Source organism: Ictalurus punctatus, chromosome 28 (assembly GCF_001660625.3).
Source record: "Ictalurus punctatus breed USDA103 chromosome 28, Coco_2.0, whole genome shotgun sequence".
Classification (NCBI taxonomy): Eukaryota; Metazoa; Chordata; class Actinopteri; order Siluriformes; family Ictaluridae; genus Ictalurus; species Ictalurus punctatus.
In genome coordinates, this window is record NC_030443.2 from 4526755 (window position 1) to 4541754 (window position 15000).

General features: G+C 42.2%; 1 protein-coding gene across 2 annotated transcripts in view; it reads left to right on the plus strand.

Moving 5' to 3' along the window:
* tmem132e (transmembrane protein 132E) overlaps window positions 1-15000 on the plus strand; it is a 270644-nt gene that overhangs the window by 172815 nt on the left and 82829 nt on the right. Inside the window, exons 1-2 of one of the 2 annotated variants that reach the window (XM_017460448.3) lie at window positions 4643-5125; window positions 5694-6621. In XM_017460448.3, coding sequence (XP_017315937.1) covers window positions 5053-5125; window positions 5694-6621 — 1001 coding nt within the window. In that variant the 5' untranslated portion in view covers window positions 4643-5052. Of the gene's footprint in view, window positions 1-4642; window positions 5126-5693; window positions 6622-15000 lie in introns of those variants that run through there. The other variant, XM_017460449.3, reaches the window with a different exon arrangement.

Sequence of the window (15000 nt, forward strand, 5' to 3'; positions counted from 1 at the left end):
CATTTTGGAATGTCACACTCCCTGGTGGAAAAGTGCTATCGCGAGCCAATTTGCCCAAAACATTTTGTAACGTGGGTCGTCCTGCGCTCTTCTCCACTGCACAGGTTAATTTCACGCCTGTGAGTACCAAGTCAATACTCATTCAGAGAGCATTCAAGGCCGAGTCCCGAACTGCATAATATGCACTAAGTAGCTCAGCTAAATAGCAATGACTCCAATGGTGCAATGTCAAATAGCCAAGCCTTGAAAGGTGTAATGGACCGAATTATGACTAGTGTACTTATGATGTCATGTCAAGTCATTTTGGATCATTTCTATTGGTTCACTTGTAATGAAACATTCCCATAGTTTTTTTGTTTTGTTTTTAATTCTAAGTTCTTTCCAGCATACAAGGCAATGTAAAAAAAATAAATAAATAAAAAAAGAGGAGAAATTCTCATTGCACAGTGAAGTATCGGTGCTTCCGCTAGGTCACTTTATAAACCATACGTTTACATCATGTGTAATAATTTCACTAAAATTAAAATGTGAGTTAAATATTTCATTGTGTGCCTTAATTTAATAAAGCACCTCGCAAAAGAGCCCATTAAAAACCTCATTATAATCCAGTCAGTATTTAGAGGAACCAAAGGAAAGCTGTTTTTTTTTTTTTTTTTTTTTTTTTTTTTTTTTTTAATTTTTTTTTTTTATATAAAGAAATCTGAAGGTCACTGGGCGGTGGAGTGAGGAGGACGCAGACAGGACAATATTTCCATCCTCTTCAGAAAAGAGCCCTCCTGACTTCTTCTCTACTCACTTTAAAGACCCCCTTTTTATCCTTTATCCTTGAGCAAGCCTTTCTACATAAGAAGACTCGATCCTTTTTTTTTTTTTGTTTGTTTGGTTTTTTTTTTTACCTCTTCTTTTTTAAAAAAAAAATCTGTGTACATATCTAAATGCAGTTTTGCACGCTTTATAACTCCTGAAACAGGGATGGGGGGGGGAGAGAAGAAAATGCTAATAAACATTAAGTCTTGCCTACACTACTTTTGTATTCTCCTGCTGCACTCAGGAGTCTGAAGCCAGATTTTTTATTTATTTATTTATTTATTTTGCATCGTTTCTTTCCATTACCTAACGCTTGAATATTTCATGCAAGACCAGATGGCATCTTTCAGAATCCTGTATTCAAACTGCCACCTTGTCACATTGTTAAAATAATCTCTTGATTTCACTTCCTCCCGAGCTTGAATGAAAAGCCTGTGTACTTCATTACGTATCCGAACAGCACGAGGAAAATGATTGAACATGCAGTAGAAGGGAAGTGAGATGTATGTGACACTGCTACATATGATAAGGTGTTATATAATGTTAACAGTGGACTATGAAGGTTTTATATATAATGTTAAACATGTTTGCGATTGTAGTGCAGGTTATGTCCATTAGCTGCCAATAGTGTGTGAAGATTGGTCTACCAAAGATAAGCGCATTACAACCAAGCCCTTGATTTACATAGAACTAGTGGCGACACGATGCATCGCGATACACGATTGTGACGACGTGCGTCGTTGAAATGTGAGATGTAACGATGTATCATTACACCCCTGGTTCTTCGTAATGCAAGATAAAAACCAAATTAAAGACATGTTTGGATACGTGACTAAATGTCAAGAACATTAAATGCATCCGATGTGCGAACGTGTGGTGAATATCTAATATAAAACGTCGACACGATCTTTCTCCAAATTTAATACCTGGCCTTTGGTTGTATTCATGTCATATTAAAGTTGCCTTTTGGCGAACAAAATGAATTTGTTCGTATAGACACCATGCTGTATTTTGTACTTTTAGGTAGAAATGCCCCAAATTGCACATTCATTAAGGTAAACATCTCCGTAGACTTCTCGACGATACTCGGTAGACCTTGTTAGGGTCCTGCACGTTTCGTTTTTCCACGAGTGTCGTCGAGTTTGCGTTCGCAAACCTTTCGCGAATAATGGCTGGAGTTGCTTCGACTTAGAAATAGCCAACTTGCAAACTATCAACAGGAAAACAAACCAAAAACGTCCGCTGAACTCGGTTTGTAATCTTCGAAAGCCACTGTTCCACTGAGAACTTCCTCCATCCTGCATCTGCCCCTCTATGAAGGACCGGCCCGAAGCAGGTTTGCGATATTGCTGGTCACAGTTCACCAAAATTCAGTTGCTGCGAGAAGGCCATAACATTGGCATGCCAAGTAATCTTGTTAGACAGGTCGGATTTGGCCTCACTAACCCCTAATCTTCCAGAGAAGAATGTGCCACACAGCCTGCCTCGCCACTATACTGATGTTATGCTAGCTTGTGTGTTGTTTTGCTACCCTCATTGATTAAGTCTCATTACTTAGTGAAGGATTTCATTTCCCAACCAGGAGAGGAGCCTGCCATGACACTAACAGCCACCCAGCCAGTGCCTGTTTCTCATGCTAATCACTTCATTTGCAACTGTTGTTTGTCATGCTAGTTCAAGCCGCTGCTCATTCACTCGCCGTCAGATCATGGCAACTGCTCCTTGTAAGAGTGCCCATAGATCAAAAGGTTTCATTACACTCTGTCCTTATTCCCTCCGCAGAGACCCAGAAAGGATTATGAATTCTTGTTGACTCATGAAGTTCTTTAATTCCAGAGTTAATGTAACAGATTAAAACCAAAAAAAGAAAGAAAGTCTGATGCACCTCTACTGCTTTACTCAGAGCACACATTTTCTCAAGAGCCCTTGCTGGAAAATTATTACTCCCGGCTCAGAAGAAATGCTAATGGAACACAAAACGTAGTTCAATATGTTTAACGTAACAATGCGTATTATTGGATTAAGAAGATCCATGCTGTTATTTTTGAAAGTGAGAGTTGCTTTCTTCGTGACTGTTGCTCGGTGATTTACCGTTCACATTGCATTAATTCTGTGTTTGATCACTCGTACTCTCAGAATGACCACCCCCTTCTGGGTGCATTTCAATACAATGATTCTACTGGAAGTGTTCTTCAATCATCATTTCTCTATGCAGCAGTGCTCTCGAGGAGCAACTTATTAATTACCACAATCCTCTGATCAATTTGCCGGGTAATTCCGAATGCGAAATAGGCCTGCGTGTCATTTAAACAATTTCAAAAGTTAAAGTGACTTCAAACAAGAACACCGGGTCTGCAATTACATTTCATCACTTGTCAGTAATGCAAAGGATGCTGTAGTCTTCCCCATCCCTACACTGATGTCTCTGGCTGTCAAGTTGAATTCTTTATTTTGGTTTCGAACTGAAATTTATGATGTTTATGATGATGTTTTGTTGTACATTAGCATTCCTGTCAAGCAGAATAATGTACAGTCCAGAATGACTGAAGGGTATGGGGGGGTGGGCTCCTTTTGTAAAATGCATTAAGGCTGGTATGTTTGGGTTATTATGGTCTGAAATGGTGGGAAAAGGTTGCTACTGATCGCAACCTTTTGGGAAAATATTTCATCCAAGAATTTCTCAATTCGCATCAAGTTAAAGGTAGACGTGGGGATTTCTATCAATGCGGAGGTGTAAAACGGAATTACTCGGGAATAGCAAAGATTCGATGAGGGGGAAAAAAAAGCACTGCAGATCGCTCAAGCCACATTTACTTAGTATGTCGTGTGAATTGGCGATGCAGCAACAGATAATTCCTTAAAAGAAGTTGAATAAGGGAGACTTTTGGCTTTCTCGTTGCTGCCGTGCAAAAAGAATGCAAAATGATGAACAGTTATGTGTCATCTCGTGCAAGTGTGCGTGAAGTCATTGCCCTGAAGCAGCCAGTGTGATAGGAAGTGGTTTTTGGGTGGGGTGCGTGAGGGGGGGATTTGTGCGGGGGGCGGATTTGGACCCATCCACATCTGTCTACCTGCATTCTGGAAAGGTTTCGGAGAAAGACTCTTTAGCGACTAATGTGTTTGTAATGGATTGGCTTTCACAGGCATTAGCTCATCCCTTTAGGAGGTATTCATTTCTCGCTCCGCAGTCTACAATTGTGCCAAAGGTGCGCAGACCTTGGAGCAAGAGCGAAACCGAATCCAGCCATTTACAATCAGAGCACCTCCATTGAAAGCGAAGAAGATAGTAACCTTCAGCTATATAGAATAGAGTGGGCAGGAACTGGTTGTGTAATAGAAACTCAGGAGGGATGCGAGTGACTTTCTAATGTTGTTGCCAAAAGAAAAATCGTTATTTAAGCGAAGGAAGTCCCACATATGCAGATTTCTTCTCTTTCTTTGTAAGCTGTTGAGAAGCCATTCTCTGGAGTAAGTGTTGAACGAGTGTCACCCCCATCCCCCTCTTTCATTCAAATGTATTTCTGAGCAAGTCTGTGGACGGGGAAGGAGAGCAGGGCTAATTCACCAATGATCTTTCCTCTAATCCCCCATTTCTGTCTCTGCCTGAAGGCGTTCAAGTAATGCAACCCTCCCCCACTACACCCCAGGAACACACACACACATACAGATGCACAGAAATGCATATTGTCTGCCTGAACATGTCCGTCGGGAGAAGATAAATGGAGCAGGAGAGTTTGTAGTCAGCCTGGTGTCAATGTCCTGGGAGGCCTGTGTTTTCACACAGGCTAGGAGCTAAAGTGGTGATTATAAAGCTCAGGCAAGGTGTGGTGAGACAGGGTGGTGTCTGGTCTTTGTCTCCGGGTGGGCGGCGCGACTGGAACTGCTAGGAGGAGTCAAGCTCTGGAGCAGGAGCGACAGAGTGGAAGGGGTTAGTTCACGGAATAAGAGAGCACAGAGAGTTTCAGCATGCTGGAACACACATGCTGGTTGACGTTCTCACCGGGATTCACGCTACCCTCGGTGTTTGTTTTCTAAGGGATCGTGACATGGATGGATTAAGCGGGACTTTTGATCAACTCGGATAAGTTTTGGAAACTTGGTGTGGGAATACAAATTCTTTCAAAGATTCACTCACCCAACTTCTGGCTCGGATTGTTTTGGGATTATCGCTGAATTTTCATGGATATTCCTTTGTGAGGGCCACAAATGTATTTTAGTTGAGCTGCACTGCAGAGTAGTAGTAATATGGGACATTTTGTCGCTCCACTACACCCGAAAGACAGGCCATGTCTTCTCCGTTCACTATTTCTTCTGATAAGTATGTTGCATTTGCTCTCTTTTTTAAACCAGCTTTGCCTATTTTGTTTATGGTTTTCTGACTGTTCCTTGTTGCTTTGCCTGTATCCCTGTGACCTTTATATTGGTTTAATTTGTTGAATTATTGTCAGTCTGAAAGATTTATAAATTGATCTGTGTGGTTTTGTCGAGGTAGTTCGGTTTCTTCTTGTCTATTCTTAGCTATGATCAAAGTATGGTGCAGACATTGAGAAATTAATTTAACTATGTCTGTCCCTAGGCACTGGACAGTGATGTCTTTTGCATACAGTGTCATTGCACAAACAGCTGAATTATGTGAACCTCAATTAAAGATCTCATTTTAGCAAAAAAAACAACAAAAAGTTATTTATTTTTTTTTCTTTTTCTTCATGTAAGAATGACCATGCTTAAAAGTCTGTATCTGAGTGTGCCCACTAACTGTTAATGTTTCTGAGTTCATTGACTCATTGGAAATTTCCTGAGCAGTGTGTCATTCAGTGTGATAATCTGCATATTGGTTCCTGTTCAAAGCTATATCTATCTTACATTTCCTTTTGTTGTCTCTGCAGTTGCAGGTAAAGTTTCACCCACCAACTATGATGCCCTACTCAATGTCCCTGCTGCTACTGCCACCTCCAGCCCCCCAGACCTCTATCTTCCTGCCAGCTTCAAGCTCTCCAACACCCAACTGGCCTTCTTTCTTGAAGAGAGCCGAACTCCAGTCCGAAATGTCCCTTACGGCCACCCCTTGCATCGTTCTGAGAGCTTTGTGGTCTTTCAGACCAGGGAGTTACCCTCAGTCAACATCTCTCTGGGTCCTTTCACCCAGGACCAGACTCTTTCCAAAGATCTTTTACAGCCTTCAAGTCCCCTGGACATCCCGGGTAGGCTGACAGTCAACTGGAAGGTGCGAGCCTTTATCGTACAGTCTAAGGTCTTCGCAAGCAACCCAGTGGTCCAGGTGCTGTTTTACATTGCAGGCCGGGACTGGGATGACTTCAAGGTCCAGGACAAGCTGCCTTGTGTGAGGTTACATGCCTTCCGGGATGTTCGGGAGATCAAGACTTCTTGCAGACTCCAGGGTAACTTGGCACAGTGCTTGGCCCAGCTGGACCTTCCTTCTACATGGTTCAATGTCAACGTGGCACCTTTGGGACGCAGGAAGCCCTCAGTCGCAGACGTTCTGGAGATGACCGGGGAAACCCTCCAGGCGGAGCTCTACTACACCCTCCATGATCCGGACAGCAAAGGGGAGTGTGGCGAAAGTTACCCCAGGCGAGGAGGAGGGTCCAGGGCGGAGAGCACATCCCAGCAACCACTACTTCGGATTGGGAGCATCAGCCTGTACCAGCCCAGTCAGGAGCAACTAGTAGTGGACAAGCAACTGGACAAGAACCTCTTCTTGAGGCTTCCTGACAAACCGTTAAAGCCTGGCGAGACTCTCAACATCTACCTGTACTTGGTGCCAAACTCAACAGTGGAACAGTTCACGCTCAAGTAAGTGCCTTTAACATACCATTGGGACGAATTGACTTAATAGTTGTGAACATCTTGGGATAGATGACGCTGTTTAGTAGTAAAGGTGCAACACTCATAAACTCGGTTCCTGTTGATTTCTAATGTGCAGATACCTTCTGGCTAGGTGTCTATGCAGGACAATAAGTACACAAGACAAACCAGACTCTTTTCAGAGCTACACTGGGTTTCACATAACCAGTTAGATGTATCCATCAAGGAGGATCTTGACGAATCTCTGTTGGGTTGTCAGGGAGAAGGATATTATTGTGTGGTAATGTATAAATAATGGATATATTAGAGTTTCAATTAGGTGATTCAAGGCCTGAATTTCATGTGTATTCCACAATCGTTTTTCATTATCATGATAATGGAGAGGGTTAGGCTTCTTGTGATGGGATTGATCAATTAAGCTACAGGAAAATGAATGTATTTATTTATTTGTTTGTTTATTTGTACTTTGGTAAGGGAGTAGGGAAGGGATGTTTTCCCAGGCATGTCGACAGAACGCTCTGTACACAGTCCCCTAAACACGCTGAATCTTAATGGAAGCTCACGGAGTTCATTTTAGGAATTCACGGTGAATTAATTAAGCTTCGATAACTCATTAAAGCCCAACATGAAAAGGCAGCACACTGATTTATGCTAGCAGGGGTAATTCATTAGTTTTATCTGACATAGTGTGCACGGATTAACGCGCGCGCATGGCAGATTTGTGCTCGGAAGGCACAGGGTCAGCATTCCATGCTCCTGCGACACTTTTTACGTTTGGTCCTTGAATTTCGAATAGCTTCGTATTTCTGGAGTTAACACCAATAACAACGTTTTCACTGCAACGTGTTAGTATTATTCTTAGTAGTATTATTACAAGTTGTGAACAGTTATTGTAGTTTTGTTGTTGTTTTCAGGAGCTATATGTTCTTAAAGCAAGTACAGTAAGGATATTTTTTATCTGTTTATAGTTGCATTTAATGCCTTCAATGTCAGAGAAACAAGTTCGTTCTCTATCTTGAAGACATTCCTGTGGTGGAAAACGTACTTGTAAATGACCCCTTCACCTCAGGTTGTTACAAAGTGGAGACTCCTTTGATAAATATCAAGTAAATATTTCTCCACAGAAAACGTTACCCTATCAATGATCATACAGTTATACGATTGGTTTATAAGTAGGCTTGGATTATGCGGAGTGTCTAGATCAGGGGTGGGCAATCTTATCAGGAAAGGGCCGGTCTGTGTGTAGGTTTTCATTCCAACCAAGTAGAAGCCACACCTGAGTCTATTGAAAGCCAGGATCAGCTGATTAAACAGGTGGAATCAGGTGTGCCTCCTGCTTGGTTGGAAGGAAAACTTGCACCCACACCGGCCCTTTCCGGATAAGACTGCCCACCCCTGGTCTAGCAGGTCCACTTGGTGCTTATGAGGAAGTTTTAATGCGAATATTGAATGTATGGATGTTGTGAAGTGCATAAGGTGGCCACTCCGAGTACATTTTTATCGATCAGTCTTTCTTAGCAAGACAAGGAGCTTACTTGTTTCGTAGCCGCCAACTTCGTTTACCCGTAAGAGCATTACGACATATTTGAATCCCTAGACCGGAGTCATGGTCCAAAGCAAAGCTCTCAGTTTGCTCATCAAAGTGCGGACGGTAAATCTCTCTGACCCCACATTTTATGTGCTCATATTGGAGTCTTTGTGTGCCTCGGGTCTGACTTGGTGACATTAATCCTGTGTGGAGTGGCCAAGGAGCAATAAAAGCTCCCGTCGGGGGAGTCGGGGGGGGAGTCTAATATCAAGAACTCCACCCTGAAATTAAACACTGCTGGAAGCAAACAGTTGAGGGACACCCGGTAAAGAGAGACAATTAAAGATAAAAATTTAAACATGATAAATATTAAGCTGCACTGAGTGCCCACACACTTGTTGACTACCTTCAGATTTTTTTTTTGAAGGCAGTAAATCTTTTCATCCGACATTATAATGTTAGAGTTATACAGCTTTAGTAACTGTGTGTTTGTCGGACCATTCTGTCTTTACTCGCTTTGCTAGGACTAAGTATTAGAGATGCACCGATACTACATTACATACACCGATTATTCAGAGTGATATCGACCGATACCGATATCCGATTATTCAGAGTGATATCGGCCGATACCGATATCCGATTATTCAGAGTGATATCGGCCGATACCGATAACCGATTATTCAGAGCGATATCGGCCGATACCGATAACCGATTATTCAGAGCGATATCGACCGATACCGATATCCGATTATTCAGAGCGATATCGACCGATACCGATATCCGATTATTCAGAGCGATATCGACCGATACCGATATCCGATTATTCAGAGCGATATCGACCGATACCGATATCCGATTATTCAGAGCGATATCGACCGATACCGATATCCGATTATTCAGAGCGATATCGACCGATACCGATATCCGATTATTCAGAGTGATATCGACCGATACGATAACCGATTATTCAGAGTGATATCGACCGATACCGATATCCGATTATTCAGAGCGATATCGACCGATACCGATATCCGATTATTCAGAGCGATATCGGCCGATACCGATAACCGATTATTCAGAGTGATATCGACCGATACGATAACCGATTATTCAGAGTGATATCGGCCGATACCGATAACCGATTATTCAGAGCGATATCGGCCGATACCGATAACCGATTATTCAGAGCGATATCGGCCGATACCGATAACCGATTATTCAGAGCGATATCGGCCGATACCGATAACCGATTATTCAGAGTGATATCGACCGATAACCGATTATTCAGAGCGATATCGACCGATACGATAACCGATTATTCAGAGTGATATCGACCGATACGATAACCGATTATTCAGAGTGATATCGACCGATACGATAACCGATTATTCAGAGTGATATCGACCGATACGATAACCGATTATTCAGAGTGATATCGACCGAACACCCAATAACCGATTATTCAGAGTGATATCGACCGATACCGATAACCGATTATTCAGAGTGATATCGACCGATACCGATAACCGATTATTCAGAGTGATATCGACCGATACCCATAACCGATTATTCAGAGTGATATCGACCGATACCGATAACCGATTATTCAGAGTGATATCGACCGATACGATAACCGATTATTCAGAGTGATATCGACCGAACACCCGATAACCGATTATTCAGAGTGATATCGACCGATACCGATAACCGATTATTCAGAGTGATATCGACCGATACCGATAACCGATTATTCAGAGTGATATCGACCGATACCCATAACCGATTATTCAGAGTGATATCGACCGATACCGATAACCGATTATTCAGAGTGATATCGACCGATACCGATAACCGATTATTCAGAGCGATATCGACCGATACGATAACCGATTATTCAGAGTGATATCGACCGATACCCATAACCGATTATTCAGAGTGATATCGACCGATACCGATAACCGATTATTCAGAGTGATATCGACCGATACCGATAACCGATTATTCAGAGCGATATCGACCGATACGATAACCGATTATTCAGAGTGATATCGACCGATACCGATAACCGATTATTCAGAGTGATATCGACCGATACCCATAACCGATTATTCAGAGCGATATCGACCGATACCGATAACCGATTATTCAGAGTGATATCGACCGATACCGATAACCGATTATTCAGAGTGATATCGACCGATAACCGATACTGATAGTTCTGCCTTTTATACCTTCTTATAAATGAATAATAATGAATTCCACAATTCTGAAGGAAATGCGAATAAAAACTCTCCATTTCAACGAGTTGTTTCACAGTAACTGGTCTCATCAACAGAAAACACATTACTCTCATTAACATTAACGCATGAACTCAATTCTGAAGATTAAAGTAAGATTTCTTAACTTATTGAATGTTATTAATTCGTTAACATTGACTGAATTGTGAAAATCCTCCTGTTAGTCTCACACTCACTCTCCACAAACTAAAGCATTTCTACTCCATCACTGATATCCAACAGGTAATATATAATATCAACGTTTTATATATGAACATTAACTGGGTATGAAATATACTACTCTACAAATGTATGCTTTACACTACTCTGTGCAATATATATACTTTTTGTCAACTCATCTCCACTTAAATCTTTAAATCTCAACTGTGTACTGGCCCTTTAATTCAGCTCGTGTAGCGCGGTAAAAAATAAATAAATAAATGACTCGACGCTGAAACTTCCGCTTCACTGCTGCTCACTTCCGGAGTAAAATTTGATCAGTGCAGAGATTACAGAGATTACAAACTGCAGTTTTGTCGTCGTTCCACACAAGAGACATCGTCTTTACACGCAGCACAAATCAATGTGTTTTCCCGCCCTCTTTTGATTGACAGGATATAATCGTCCCTGATCATCGGATGTTTTTAAACTATTGTCCGATGCCCCATAGCGTGAACAATAGCCTTTACATCGGTGCACTTCTACGAAGCATCCTACATTTACTCGGATTCTTGAGGCATTCAGTTGGTTTTCATATCACGAATCTTCACGCAAGTCTTTCTTAGAGGGCAAAGAGTTCTTTATGACTGTATGCCTATCTTCAGGCGCAGGCGCATTTTCTGCATTAATACACAGGTCAAGATAATACAAGTGGGGGGGTATGTAACCCCTGCGACACTGAGGCAGTATGAAGGTGTGCGTGTGGTGGTTGTTGTTTTTTTGTGTGTGTGGGGGGGGGGGGTATGCTTGCTTGTTTTTTTGTTTTGTTTTTTATGTGAGGGTTTTCATTCTCTCCAGCTCTTTATTTTTGGCCGCACATCCATCCACACTAGTGAATATATTCTTGATGTGACGCCTTTGCCTGAAATGATGGTTACCGTTTTTTTCTCTTCTTCTTCTTCATCCCACGTCTCATCATTCGGTCCCACATTAAGGACTCGGACCTTTTGTTTAAATGTTGCATCGAGGGTTTTGTATTCGACAGGCCCGAACATTTTGAGTGCAGGCTGTAACAGTAGCTCCACTTCGCACAGGGACGCATCGCGGCACAGCGTCATCGATTATTTTCCTGGAACGGCGCTCCTAGTCGTGTTGTATTTCTTTCTTAAGAGTAGTGAAACGGATATTCAGGGGATTTTTGTGTGTTAAAGGGTGCTAACTGTAGTAGGACTTAACACGTTGGAAATAAAAAACATGGAAACGTTAGGGAACCTAATACGGTAGCAAAGATACCGCGACCTTGGTATTTCAGGTGGTCCGTAGCATGTCATTTTCATTGACCACACCCCTTCTTTCACCTCTGGTTGGCTTCATTTGTGCTGATGCCTCAGTCTGTCACACTCCCATTGATCGGTGCCACACGGAGCCCAGTTTTCATCGGCCGCCGTTCAGATCATTATCAGAGGCCACCTACTTTTCTTCCACTTTATTTCCTCTGTCTGGTTCTTCCACCAAGCATTCCACCTGTAAAAGTGTTTTTAACCCTCACCCTGTGGTTGGGGTCATTTATGTATGAAGGAGCTGACAGAAAAACCATTTAGCGCTGGACAATGGGAAGACCAGCTATCCATTACTGAGGCCTTGGGCACACACGCCACACACACATTGACCAAAGGAATTAAATAAAACAGCCAGCTCTTTCACCCTTGTCTTCTTTTTTTTTTCTTTTTTGGGGGGGGGGTATTATTCCAGCCCAACCAAGCTCTACACTTGTGTCCTCGCTTCACTCGGTATGAAGGTGAAGCAGTTGGGAAAAGTGCCTTGTAACGTTTAGGATGGCACTAATCTTCAACTTTAAAATCGGCTTGACATTTCCGTTATTCAAAGACGAGCGCTCTCTATTCTGTCTCTATTCCCAGCCTGCTGGCGATTTTCGGCCGCTCGTAGTCGTCTTCGTCCGCGTGACGCTTTCGCGTTTCCCATTTTCCTCCGTCGTCTTTTCACCAGCTCATACGTGAAGCGAAGATTATTTTTTGTGTTAGGTTTGAGCGCGATCCTTTGGATAGCCAAGACCTTCAAGACACCACCCGAGAACGCCTGATGGCTGCGCTAGGACGTAGGAAGCCGACAGGAACGTTAAAATAAATAAATAAATGAGGGATAGAAAGGAAGGAAACATCCGAGGTGCTGATCTTGCAAGGTGAGAATCGACCTAAGATTATGGTCCGCTTAGCAGCTCATGAAAGGCAAGAAGTGAATCGTTAAGCCAGATTGGGCTTGCCGTCGCATTTGTCAAAGTCAATTGCCTTGTTTTATTTGTTTTTTTTTTAAATTTGTTTTTGTCTTCCAGAAGGATTTCTTGCTTTCTTCGTGCGGTTAATAACGAAACCACAAGCCTCGCACGAACCTAACATTCTGTCCACAGTTTGTCTCAGTTGACCTTGTGGAGTCGTCGTTTTTTTTTTGTTGTTGTTGTTGTTGTTGTTCGTTTGTTCTCATTTGGTTTGCTACCCAAGACCTAATTAATAGCGACCGTAAAATAAAAAATAAAAACATGGAAATGCAAAAGAATAAACACCTGATTGTTTGATCAGGAAGATAGTGTGATGGCGTGTAGGGGAAGTGAATTTGACATTGTTTCGATCACGCCGTCTCGGTGCTAAGCACGAGTTTCGCTGCGCACACGATTCGTCTGTAATCATATACAGTGTGTGTATGTGTGTGTCTGCAGTTTAAATGGCTCGAAAAACACCTGCTAAGAATCTTTAAAAAAAATAAAAAAAACAAGGCCGCGTGAACCAGCCGTGTGGAGACCCCCACTGCGGCGTTTATCGACGCCTCCACTCAAATATGCACTGCGACCGGTGTGTGTTGTTATCACTATTATAAATGATCGTATCACGTCTTTATTCTGACTTCATTTCACTCCAACGAAATGCCGTTTATTTATCACGCCATGTACTGTTTAAATCTCGCAAGTCGCCGAGTTTCTTGCACTCGCCGAGATGCCAGGAACCAATCGGGCCGTTCCTGTGTGTTTCTCTGTGTTCTGGTCTGAAACGGAGGCGCAGAGCTTTCAGACCTAATTTAGCTCCATTCTTTTAAGCCGCGACGTAAATCCTCACAGAAGACGAGCCATGATAGAGGAGCGATCATATCCACTCTGCGACGTCCGTTTGAACCGGAGACATCCAAGTTCTCTCAAGTCACTAGGTTCTACAAACGAAAAAAACTCTTTCTTTTCTTTAAAAAAATAATAATAAATAAATAAATAAACTTAATCAATGACCAGAAAAATAATTGTACATTATCGCTTAGTTTGAGAATTTTGAGAAAAGACTTGAAAATATATATAAATAAATAAATAGACAGAAATGCATTCCGTTCTTTGTTTTTGTTGAGTTTTTTTTTCCGTTTCAATTGAAATCATTTATTCCAAAGGTAACATCTTTTCCTCTCTTCGTTTTTAAAATTCCCCTCTGTTTCTTCTGTATTTCTTTCTCTCTTCTTCTTCTTTCCCCTCTCTCAGCTTTAGTTTTAACACTCTAAGAAACGAAGCGGTGAATATTTGCAGCACTGCGGCTTTATTTTCTGTACATTCTCTGATACTGCCCCCTAGTGCACACCCCCCCTAGTGGTATGTACTTTAATATACACCCTATGTGTTCAATAATGTACAAATGAGCCCTAATTCGCCGCATCGTGAATATAATACGTCACAGAGATGTCACCCGATTACGGATACGTCATGTGGACTGAACAGACACCGATATAGATATGAATATGAAGTGCACCGGTCAGATTTTTTTTCCTTTCCTTTTGTTAACACACACACACACACACACACACAAAAAAAAGTCACATGAGCAGGTCGTATTTACTTTTATGTGGGGGAGTGGACAGAGATGAAGCTCCCAGGATAAAGAAGCGAAAGAAGATTGAATAACGTGAATGTGAGTCATGTGTGCGGTATCGTTAGTGACCGTCTTGTCAGAGTTGCGTTGGTGTAAATTAAGCTACTAGTTTGTTTATATATTGGGAAACAAATCCAGTTCAATCTGTTCGAAAATATCGCACGGTGTAAACAAAAACACTAACCGTGTGAGTGGGATTGGGAAAACAGTCCCACGCACGACTCCAGTGATGTAGCTGAGGCTGAGGAACTGCCAGAATACACACACCATACCGACAGCGTTAGCAGTCTTTTCGTGAAGTTGTGCGAATACGTCCGCGTGAGCCAAACCGGACGAGACTTTTCGGCCAGATTCGTAAACGTTGCAGAAATGTTGTCTTTGTACCGGTGTGTACGTTCATCTGAAGGAGCTGTTCTCGATGGCACTCTTAGTCCCTGACCTAGTGAACTAGCACGAAGAGGTGTTTTTAATAGAGACTGCTAAACACTTC